The sequence below is a fragment of the Hyaloscypha bicolor genome, assembly GCF_002865645.1.
Source record: "Hyaloscypha bicolor E unplaced genomic scaffold K444scaffold_10, whole genome shotgun sequence".
Classification (NCBI taxonomy): domain Eukaryota; kingdom Fungi; phylum Ascomycota; class Leotiomycetes; order Helotiales; family Hyaloscyphaceae; genus Hyaloscypha; species Hyaloscypha bicolor.
In genome coordinates this window covers 3286310-3297852 of record NW_020194512.1, presented here as the reverse complement: position 1 = coordinate 3297852, position 11543 = coordinate 3286310, and the positions used below count along the sequence as shown (strand labels likewise).

The 11543-nt window shown below is 40.7% G+C and overlaps 3 protein-coding genes across 3 annotated transcripts; 1 reads left to right on the top strand and 2 right to left on the bottom strand.

The window, feature by feature from the left end:
* Window positions 1–441: 441 nt before the first annotated feature.
* Window positions 442–1407, bottom strand: K444DRAFT_515667 (uncharacterized protein; the record flags this gene model as incomplete). The annotated part of the gene is made up of 3 exons (XM_024873618.1): window positions 442–693; window positions 770–1005; window positions 1059–1407. 3 exons carry the CDS (start codon window positions 1405–1407, stop codon window positions 442–444), a joined length of 837 nt encoding a protein of 278 aa, XP_024744424.1.
* Window positions 1408–2642: 1235 nt separating this feature from the next.
* Window positions 2643–4943, bottom strand: K444DRAFT_623677 (uncharacterized protein; the record flags this gene model as incomplete). The annotated part of the gene is made up of 3 exons (XM_024882307.1): window positions 2643–2659; window positions 2729–4500; window positions 4552–4943. The coding sequence occupies 3 exons, from the start codon at window positions 4941–4943 to the stop codon at window positions 2643–2645; spliced, it is 2181 nt and encodes a 726-aa protein (XP_024744423.1).
* A 506-nt stretch (window positions 4944–5449) lies between these two features.
* Window positions 5450–8753, top strand: K444DRAFT_623676 (kinase-like protein; the record flags this gene model as incomplete). Its single annotated transcript, XM_024882306.1, has 2 exons — window positions 5450–6500; window positions 6634–8753. 2 exons carry the CDS (start codon window positions 5450–5452, stop codon window positions 8751–8753), a joined length of 3171 nt encoding a protein of 1056 aa, XP_024744422.1.
* Between the last annotated feature and the right edge of the window lie 2790 nt (window positions 8754–11543).

The following is an 11543-nucleotide window of genomic DNA, read 5'->3' as shown; positions in this document are numbered from 1 at the left end:
AACGGGCGATTGTGGGGAAGATTAAGGGAAGGATGAACCGCCACATGCATCAGGTGAGTAGCGCTTCTTGTCTGCCTCTTTTCGTCGATCTAAAGAGGCAGTCCATACCGTCACGAAGGACAAAATATCTCCAATCGTGTTGAATTCTCAATGCGAGAGAAGCAAAGCTCGGTATATTTTATTGCTGTTAAGTTTATGTCCTGATTATGTATACTGACATATGGTCACAACGAGTTTCATATCCAGCCTCCGTGTCTTCTTATATTTTCAGAATAACACTGCCCCTCTTGCTCTGATTCCGGCATCTGTCATTGCCGTCTACTCAGCAGCTGCAGTTATTATTCGATGACTGAGCAGTCCCTGAAGTCGTAAAAATAACCAGAACGGCTGCATAGCTGTAGACTGTTAGCTTATGTCGTTCAGGGATCCCACTGGATGTTCTTACCTCGCACCGGTAATGAAAATGTCAATAGTGCTAGCCTTCGTGAAAAGAGACACTGAGGAGAGGAGAATTCCTGAGGACAGAACGATTGTTGCCAATCTCCCCTCGGAGCTAGCGATAGAATTCAATGCTATAACTGGGACAAGCAGTATTAATGTCGCAAGCCACGTCGTGATAGACCGACTAATACTTCGGAGCCATGGACCAAGAATTAGTATATTACCATCCCGCGGAACCTTTGTGAGGCGTGCCTTACATCTCCAAGGGAGATACTTGTAATGCTTAGCATTCTCATTTGTCATGTGCGCAACTCTTCGAAGCACTTACTCTGCGAATAGCAAAGTCGATCCAAAACAGTGAATCTTCAACTATTGATTCCATACGGGTGATAGCGTTGTCTGCCGGCCCACTCAGGTTCATAAGATCGTCGCAGTCTTCAAGGTAAGCCGATTCTTGACGTGTAAGACAAGAGGTGCCTTCAATCCAGTTCCTTAGATTTTGGACGTCCCTCTGGCTGGATTCTGGGAGTGATAAGCTTCGGTGATTTTGATCCACCATACTGTCTTGAGGGCTTGGTCAGATGTAGTCCTAGTATTGAAAGCTTGAGAGGCAATACCATATTCAGCCAGAGACAACTTCAACTGTCGCAGAATCTCTTGACGGGCCGGGTTCGCATCTCGACGCCTGCATCCCAGGAAGAGCTCGCATTCCTCTGCAGAATCTATCTTATCCAATGACTCTTCAAGCACAGCAATTTCATCTTGTTTCAGGAGCAACAATCTCAGCCGTGTCCGAGTAAATCGCCGGAAATTGTGGAAAGAAGGATGTGCGCTGAGAAGTGCGGTATACCGAGGGTAACCAGGCCGGAATTCCTCGACTGCATTATGTGTGAGGACTTTCACGCCTTTGCAATTGCTGTGGGGATTACCATAAGATGCCACCCTCGTCGATACTCGTTCTCGCATAATTTGTTTGACAATAATAGCCCATTACAAGATGTTTCAAAGCCTCTTAACAATTTTGCAAAGTATAATGCTTTCCTTCCCTTAGCTATTCATCCTTATGGAGGCTTGGTCCTGACGCCGAGAGAGCTTTTCCACTACAACGTGCATTCTTCGCTTCACTTAAGCGTCGCGAGTCGCTGGTGCAGCACGACTTTCTCCTCTTATGATTAAAACTTGTTTCGCTAAATCCCTATCTGGAGTTTTTGCTCCTCCATAGTATTTCAAAACGAGAAACTTGTAACCTACTTTCGTGTTGACAAATAATTGGACACCAATTTATGCAATCAATACCACTTGAGGCTACAATGCCGAGTTCACCCTAGGTTTTCTGCAGGCTCGCAGCATTGTTCACCAACCACTTGTAATTTACTATATTTTCCTCCTCCAACGGGTCGCCTTGACATCTGGTGCATGATTTGAGCCGATCCTAGAAGCTACGTGTCACCTTTGCACAGAACACCACTGTGCAAAACAGCGGTAGAGTGCTGGCTGCACCAAGAAAGAGGAGTACTTTTGGGGCTCTTTGACTATTGCGGGCGTCTGACAAGGAAGTATTCACCCTTGCTGGATACTGGGATGGGACATGCGTCTCAGGCTTTCTTCGGGTATGCTTGCATCGCCGACTGACCACTTATCGTAATACACGTACATATTGTGTGCGCACCAATATGCCACGCCACAAAACATGATCACTCAGGCTTCCGGTATCCTGCTGATGGTATTGCTTTTCGAAACCTGCGTCTTGGTCCCCACATTTGACACTGCCCATTTCCCTGTGGTGAAGATGGAGAAAGCTCAGCCACCAGCAGAGGGAGCGAATAAAAATGTTAGTGCCGCAACAATTCATCTCCAGGCTCTTAACAAGGCTGACTGGTACGCTCTGAAGCCTCCCACTACTCCTGCAAAGCTTGAAGATGGCGAAGGGCGTCCCCGAATTCCCAAATACGCTACTGTAAAGACCTAGTGATCATCAATACTTGCTACAAATGCTGACCACTACCCAGGGCAACAAGTTCCGCGTGGGAGACAGCGTCTATATTTCAAGTGCAGGAGGTCGGTCGTTGGAAGGACCATACCTGGTTGCCAGTGTGCCAGAGCCTCAAAAGTACACATTGAGCTTCGATAATGGAGCAAGAGTTGAGGAAGGCAGAACCTTCGATGAGAACAGCCTTCAATTCGCTTGAATTACAATGTCACTACTGTTCCTCATGTTCTATAAGTATTTCATTCAAGAGAATATTTGAAAATACCTATGTAATTGCCATTCCCTTCACTAGCTTACCAAGGACCATCTCCTTGAAAGAGCGTGCTAATTCTGATTCCGTATCCATGCTGAAGTCCGAATTAAGACATGCTTCCACGGCAGCCTTATAACTTCTCCCCGCATAATGAGAAAGTCTTTCTGCAGCCGCTATTCGTAATTTTTGTGCCATCGCCCGTGCTGATACGATTCCATTCTCTTTCGTATTCACAATGACAGATGCTCTCTGCCAAAGCCCAATTTCAAGAAGGACAACGCCCAGAGAATAAATGTCATGGATTTTGCGACGCCCATTTCGTGTTTCACCTTGCCTGGCCGGGCGACGGTAGACGTTAAAAGCTACATCATCTGCTGCATATCCGACGGAAGGATCGGAATCTGGGCGTGCAAATTCAAATCCACCGAGGAAGGGACTTGAGTAATCTATTAGACCGTCTTTGAAGCTAAAGAAAATGATGTTAGGACTGCTGATGCCTTGATGTAACCAGCCCACGGAATGCCATTTCCCAACTGCTTTGGCCAGGAGAAATGCCATTCTGAATCTTTCGTCGAGGGAAGGTCGTGTGGATCCTCTTTGTTTTTGGATGATTGATTGCAAGGTTTGGTATGATTTGTTCTGACTCTCGTAGATGCTGGGAATCTCGAAATGAAGCACGTATTGATGTTCAATATTATTGTGAGACCATTGAGTACATCTTAGCGAACGAAAGTCGGAGCTCTTTGGTGCATTCAATAGTTCTGCCAAGCGGCATACTCGGTTTGTCAAGGCTGGGATCTGAGCCGGATCCACGTATGGACCATACTTCCGATATTCCTGCATCATAGCATAGCCTTTCTCATTCTCTTTTCCTGGAGATTCTTCAGAGACGACATCAGATGGTGATGTCTCTGAAGCACAAATCATTTGTCGGAGTCGTAGTTGATCTGCCATTCCGAGCGTGGTGGCAGCAGTACTGTTGATTGCTTCCTCTGCTAACATGGGGACGTACAAGAGCTTCTGCTCCAATAGATCCACGAAATCAGAATTCTCTGTATCGAGTTTCTCAAGGAGTCTCTCGGCCAGCTTTTGAGCTATTGGAGTGTCTCTATATGGTTGACGAAGGCCTCTCTGTTCCACCAATATCCCTTTCAAGATGGCCAACGCACTGTCCCATGCACTCAGAACGTCTACCACAGCTGGATCCTTCAATCCTTTTATAAGAGGTTCATCACCTTTGCGAACTCCTTCAATGAAACTCTGAATGAATTTCGTTGTTTGAAGAACCTTTTCGACATGCAAAGTCGCTACCGTGGAAGGCATATACTCACCAAGCCATCGCCCAATCTCATCTAGATCCGACTTTTCTAGCTGAGCTCTCGTTTTGATGAGGAGCTGGAAGGAAGGTCCACTCGCTTCATGGTCAAGATTGGGTTGTGCATTTCGGCGAAGTGGCTCCAGACATATTGATTTTTGGTCTTGACCCAGGTTCACGTGAATTGGGGTTGCAAAGAGATCACTCTCCCGAGACATCAATCGCCGATTGAGGTCAGATACTGTTACTTGTCCATCTTTCTCCAGGCCAGCGGTGATTACTCTGATGAGAGCTGTAGTGAATGAACGTGGCCCTGGCAGCGGGGTTTTCACGCTCATAGCTGCTGCGGCAAGAAGCTCAATTCGAGTGGGCGTTTGCTCTCTCCCTCGGCCAGCTTGACCCGCAAAACAGCAATCAAAGAGAAGCAGTATATGTGTTTCAGTCGTCAAGATGCTATCCTGAATGCGAAACCATTCCAGCGTGGGTTCACCTTCACTCTTTCTGTTTGATGGTAAGCCAGAGTACTTTTATCTTCAGCCAATTGACACTTACGCAGCCCAAACCGATCTTTTCTGCTCCCCGCTGTGTTTGTCATCATTCCTATCCCCATGCCCACCATAGTGTATTATGATCAAAGATGTACCCCGCTGCTCTTTTGCGTAGGTGCTGACCTCGAGAAGCGAACTTGCAATAAAATTGAGCAAATTCAAATGGCTTTCTGAACTCGGAATAGCAAATTCGTCCATAGCAAAACCGAATTTCTCTTTATCAGCAAACATTGCGCCCAGTTCTCGTCCTTCTCTTTTGAATCCTGCATCCCCTTCCTCCCAGTACACGATCAAGACTTTGACATAGACATAGCTCCTCGAACGAGCAGACAATTCTATTTGGCTATTGATGTGTTTCTCCCAGTCCTCGTTAATCTTATTGCTCGAAGTTGCCATTTGTTGGCAGGTACATGTGGTATACAGGACTTATATTCTTCGGTGAATGTGTCCAGCGACGTGCCAACCCCAGCCTCACTGGTCACTAGAGAAGAAAATCAGGGTCCAGAGCCTTATGATAAACCTCCGACTGTGGACCGCCGTGAGTTACGAGAATGTGTAGAGAAGATTGACAACCTGTTCGTTTGGGAGTTCTGGTGTCTCCGAGCCGACTCCCGAGCAGTGATTCCGAGTGTTCTGGAAGACATCCAAATCGGTCTACAGAGAAAAATAGCCCAGAGGGCTTTTTGGTGTTCAGTCAGCCTAAGGTTCGGGAAGCGCTGACTGGCGAACCATGATACCTTGTTGTTGGTCGTACTGCATATTGAGCTTGTAACGAATGCGGACTCCTGCATGGCCACGCGGCATATTTCCTTTTAATGCGGTGATCGAAGGGAAAAGGTTGTCTTTGAATTGCGAATGCTACAGTATCAATGCTACAAGTCTATCATCCATAGGAGAACATCATGAGCAACAGAGTCATTGTCCCAGAATATAGTATCGCATCAAACGATGCCTCTTCACTTCTCGATTTTTCGAGCATACGACCATCTCGACAGCCCCAGGACACTCGCTCCACAACTTCTACATCGCAGAACAACCAAACAACAAAATTAGCAACATTCGTCAACATTCTAAAACGCAGCGGCCTTCCTGGACCCGTCATTCTCCTGGGCGACAAAAAATTCCTCGGAGGCGGCAGTCAGTTCGCTGTCTACAAGCAAACCCACGCATGGAATGATCCCAACGATGGTTTTCGAACTAGAGTAGTTGCAACAAAACAACCTAAAGTGCCTCTAGATTCAAATGTGAGATTGAATCATGCGGATCCAAGAGTTACTCGGCATCTTGAACATGTGTTGCTTGAGGTCCTGTCTGCGAGGGACTCGGCTTTGCTGGGACATCCTAACATCGCGCATCCGTTTGCGTGGTCATTCGACTCCTTGGGATTTCATTCCCCGTTTGAACTGGTGATGGAACTGGCAGACTGTGATCTTGGGGCTTACCTTGTAGACGAGGGGAGAGACGTTTTGTTGTCAGAGAAGTTCTGGATGTGTCGTGATGTTGCGGCGGGTTTGGATGCTTTGCATGACTGTAAGCTCATTCATGGCGATTTGAAATCAGGAAATACATTGTTGTACCGTCGAGAGAATCGTATGGTAGCAAAGCTGGCTGACTTTGGACTTTCTATTGATACTATGCAGACAGATGCACGTCTGGGGGGTACGTTTGGATGGCAAGCGCCAGAGGTCGAACTTGGGAATGTTTTGATACCAGAGGACATGCCTTTATGTGATAGCTATTCGTTTGGGTTACTCGTGTGGAGCATGCTCTTGTATGCTGGCAAATGTCCGCCTCGCTCAGAAAAGGAGAATCGAAAGGCGATGGCCTGCAAGCAGATCGAGGATTCAAGAGACGCCATTGGTCTGCATGCCAGCTCGCCTCTTCCAAGTATTATTTTCAATCTGCTGGATGAAACAGGGAAGAGGCCAAGGGAGCTAGAAGACTTGTTTGAAAGTATGACAGAAGGCTACAAGAAATTGTAAGTCAAGCCTTATCGATCTCTGGTCGCTTCCACATTCTGACAATCCTGGCAGCGATGCACATAGACACTTCATGAAGACAAATCCTAACAGAGGCATTGGTGCAGCTCCAGCTCCTGAAATATGGAAGAGACCCTTCGCATGGGAGATGCCTATATTCAACTCAAATTTCGTTGTCGATCTTTACTCCCAGTTTAAAAAAGACCCGTTAAGTCTTCCTGGCGACATGCTGTTCGCCATGTACCAGCTCATGACTCTTGCACCACTGCAGATTACCGATCCTCAGAAGGCAGCTTTAGATGTCTTGGTAGCTTCTGCGCTCCATGGGTATGAGCCCGCTCAAGCGATTGCGCCGATGGCATACCGAATTCTTAACTTAGAGACCCCTAAAACAGTCACTGATGATATGGATATGTGGTTGGAGAGGGCAGTTGCTAGCGGTTCTACTCTTGCCAAGAATCATCTAAAGACTAGCAGTCAAGTTGCGATTTCGCGTGCCCTTGGGCACTTTCGAAGTACTGGTGGATACAATTTCATCTACTGCACTGTCGACATGCTGGCAGATCCTGGCCAGACGTCGTGGAACAAAGGATTCTTGAAAATTCACTGGTTGGCAGCGTATGGATCGCCTAAAGACTTACGAAGCTACTTGGCTTCTGAAAAGGATTGCGAGATAGACTCAATGACAGAAAATGAAGAGACCCCGTTATATCTGGCTTGTGCGCGGGGATCTTGGGATATCACTAGTATGCTATTGGATCATGGAGCTAGCGCTTCCATCAAATGCACGAGATTTGGGATTACGTGTCTTCACTGGCTCTTTTCCTTCGACGAAGAACACCAGATGGAAGTAGCAAGACGACTCATTCAGTGCGAAGCAGATATCGACGCGGTAGCCTCGCATCCAGTACCTTTCCTTCACTACCCATTTCTTCTACGGACGGGAACTCCGCTACATTGGGCAGTCGCAACCTTCAGTCATGAAACCATACGAGTGCTTATTCAAAGCGGAGCCAATTTGTTTTTGCGAGATGGATGTGATCCATATAGCCACGATGACCGCGTTCGAGTACTGGACAGATTCGACTCCCCAGATCTGAGGCCCTTTTCGACCCCACAAATACCCACACAAGGCTTGTCTCCTTTAGACTTGGCTGCAACACAGCACGATACTTTCATCTTTGAGGTTTTGCTTTCGCTTTCAAAGCAAGTTGATATCAATGCCGCTGACGAAGAAGGCTTCACCGCGCTGCATCGACTATGCAGCGAGCCGATAGGGCGGACAAGAGATGGGAATGCATTCAACATCTTATCTTTTGGAGGACGCGGGGATAATTCAGATGAGAAGCTCAATCGTGTAATGGGTGCTATCAAGGCATTAGGTGGGGACCTGGAGAGACTTACCACTCCATCAGATCCCGAATCAAGAAGATATACACCACTCATGCTCGCTCATCTCATACGCGACCCAAAGGTTACCAGGGTCTTGCTGGCAGCTGGAGCAAGCGTATCGGCAGAGAATAATCTGGGCGAAGCGGCCCTTCATTGTCTACCACAAGATCCGACATCTTCCTTGGAGTGTGCGAAGCTTCTCGTTTCATATGGCGCAGATGTCAACCATCGTGACTCCAGAGGTTCAGCGCCTATCCTGAGAGGTGCTAGTTATGGGCTACTCGACACCGTAGAATTCTTTCTCTCCGCTGGCGCGGATATAGATGAGCGAGTTTACGGCTCACCTATGGTTGGTACAGGCACTAATTTCTTTGGAATGCTAGCACGCTCAGACTACTCATACGAGAGATCCATTTATGACAGGAATGGAGACGAACGAGTTGCCCGACTTTTGGAGATTTATGTATTTTCCTCTCCTGATGAAGAGAAGAAGCGGAGAGTGGTAGATGTAGGGAATTTGTGGGGGGAGACTTTGCTCCATCACTTTGCAAAGCGGAACATGCCTCGTTGTACAGAGGCTTTATTGCGGCAGAATGCACCGGTGAATGCCCTTCACGAGTTTTTCATCTATTTGCCAATGACGAGAATAAAATCGACAGTATGGTATGAGACACCTTTGGATTCGGTGTTGGCGGCGAAAGCATTACGAGAACGTAACATGTCTCTTCATCGGGAATGGTCTGTTGAAGAATACAATCGTATAGTGGGAGTGAGCAACGACATAATACAAATGCTGAGCGGAGCTGGAGGGAAAACGACCCCTCAGGCAGCATGAATGCACAATTGAGCGAACCTAACTCGAAAAACTTTCCTCTCTTCACGAACCAAGCCCCGCCTCTGTACCCCAGACAATCTCAAGAATACCATCAAGCAAAAAGTGAGCCAAAAATGTTTCATTCCCAAAAAAAAACTTGGGACTGGCCCGCTTTTCTGCATGAACTTCTGACCTCACCCTCGTCCGCAATTACTACCCCCCCTTGAATACTTACAGTGGGTCCTTTAGTAACGCCACCCTGAAACCTCGTTTATAACCCCCAACTAGGAAATATCAGGTGCTCTCCAGGATCGCTATTGGCCATACACCCTTGAGTTGGTCAGTGCAGGAGTGGTGTTATCCCAGGACCCACTGTAAGTATTCAAGGGGGGGGATAGTACAACCCTTCAATCTCCCCCAAATTTCGACAAGCTTCAGCTTGCCGTAAAGCACCTCCAAATTCTCACAATTGCTTGAATGCGGCATCATTTTCCAGGAGCTCAGTGTGGGAAATGAGTAGAGTAATATATACGTAATACTACAGGTAATATTATATGTAACAGGCTAGCCTAATTTAGTAAGGCTCTGGGGCGGCCCGGGCCTAGCGCTACTATATTGCTTAATTAAGTAGTAGCAAGGCTTAATAAGTAAGGTAAAGCCTTTATAATATCTCTAGAACTATTATAACTTATATATTACTAATATAAGAGCTATAAATTAGAAGCTAAAGAACTAAAACCTTTAAAATATAAGAATTCTTTATAACTAGAAAAATAATTAAAAAGCCTTTAAAATATTAGAACTTTTTATAAAAATATATAATTACTTGTATGTCTTTAATTATTACTCTTATAATTATTTTTATATATATTTAATATATTAAAGAACTATTTATAAGTAATATAATATTCTAAAGAAATAATATAAGTTATTATAAGTAATAATTAAATAATAAAGGTAAGCTAGGGCTTATATAAAACTAGCTAAATAATAGTTTTCTATAATAATAAACTAATTACTTTCTTTAAAATCTTGATTTTTTTTAACTTTTAGTTTATTTACTAAATAATATTATTATTTAATTAAATAAAAATATATTATTAAAATAGTATTAAATAATATTATTACTTAATTAAATTAAGATATATTACTAAAGTAGTACTAGGTAAGAGACTTATTTAATTAAATTAGCTTATTATATATTACTTATATTACTTATATTACTTATATTACTTATATTACTTATATTACTTATATTACTTATATTACTTATATTACTTATATTACTTATATTACTTATAAGTAGCTTAGATAAAATAATAGTCGGATTTAATATTATAACTAAAAAAAAGCTCTTTTCTTTAATTAGAAAAAGCAAATTAGCTTATAAAAGTAAAATAGCCTATATTAAAATATATAAATTTAGAATCTATATATAATTCCTATAATAAAAATCAATTAATTTATATATTACTAGTCTATAAAATTTATTTAATTTAATTATTTTATTTATAAATATATTTTTATATAATATATTAGAAAAGAATAAGTTTTATAAAACTATCTAATTCCTAAAAGAAAATCCAGAGAAAAGTTCTATAATTATTATATATATATAAATAGTATTAAAAGCAAAAATACTATATAAAAAGTATAATAAAGAAAACGAAAGAGAATAAAAAAAGAGAAAATATAATAAAAAGGCTAGAATAAGATTATATATTCTAATTAATATAAGGTATTAATTTAGTATATAGTATTATATATAATTAATAAAAGAAAAGAAATTATAAAATAAATAATATATAACTATATAATATAGATATAAATAGAGAATAATAAAATAAGTCTCTTTTAAAAATAGTTCTTTTAATAACTAAAAAAGTATTCTAGAACTTTATATAATTAGAATAAAGCCTATTATAAGCTATTATATTAATTTTTATATTAAATAAAACCTTTATAATTAGTTTCAACCCGAATATTATTCGATATTTAAAGAAACTAATATATATTATAATAATTAAATATATAATATAAATAAGAAAAAAGCTCGAATTTATATATTTATAGAAAAAGAAATAGTTATTCTAATTAGAATTAAAGAAATATATATTAGAATACTAGAAGATTATATATTTCTTATAATAATTAAATCTATATTTATAAATAATAAAGTAATTCTACTAATAGTTATTATTTTTAAAATTATAATTATAGTTTTTTAGTTTTATAAAAATATAATTAATTATAAAATTATTATAATCTCTATTATTATAATCTCTATTATTATAATCTCTATTATTATTATTATAATCTCTATTATTATAATCTCTATTATTATAATCTCTATTACTAAATATATAAATAAGGGTATTTATATAGTTTAATTAAATTATATTATTAAATATAATAATTATAGTTCGAATAAAAAATAATATATTCTTTTAATTATTAAAAAAACTTATTATTAAATAAATAATTTTATCTTAAAAGTTATATTTAATAAAATATAAATTATTTAATTTTTCTTTTACTAATTTTGTTTATTTTAATTATATAATATTAATATTTTTAAGAAATAGAAATACTATTAATAGATTAATATTATAAATATAATTCGCTTATATAAACCAGAATATAATATCTAGTACTTTTTTTGCGATTTTCCTAAAATAAAATAAAAAGATATTTACTATTTATATAATTAAATACATCTTTTAAAATACTAAAATTTGGCCTATTAATTTTAAAATAATATAGAGAAAACTCAAGAAGTATAATTAAAAGAAAAGAAAAAATATTAGCTTT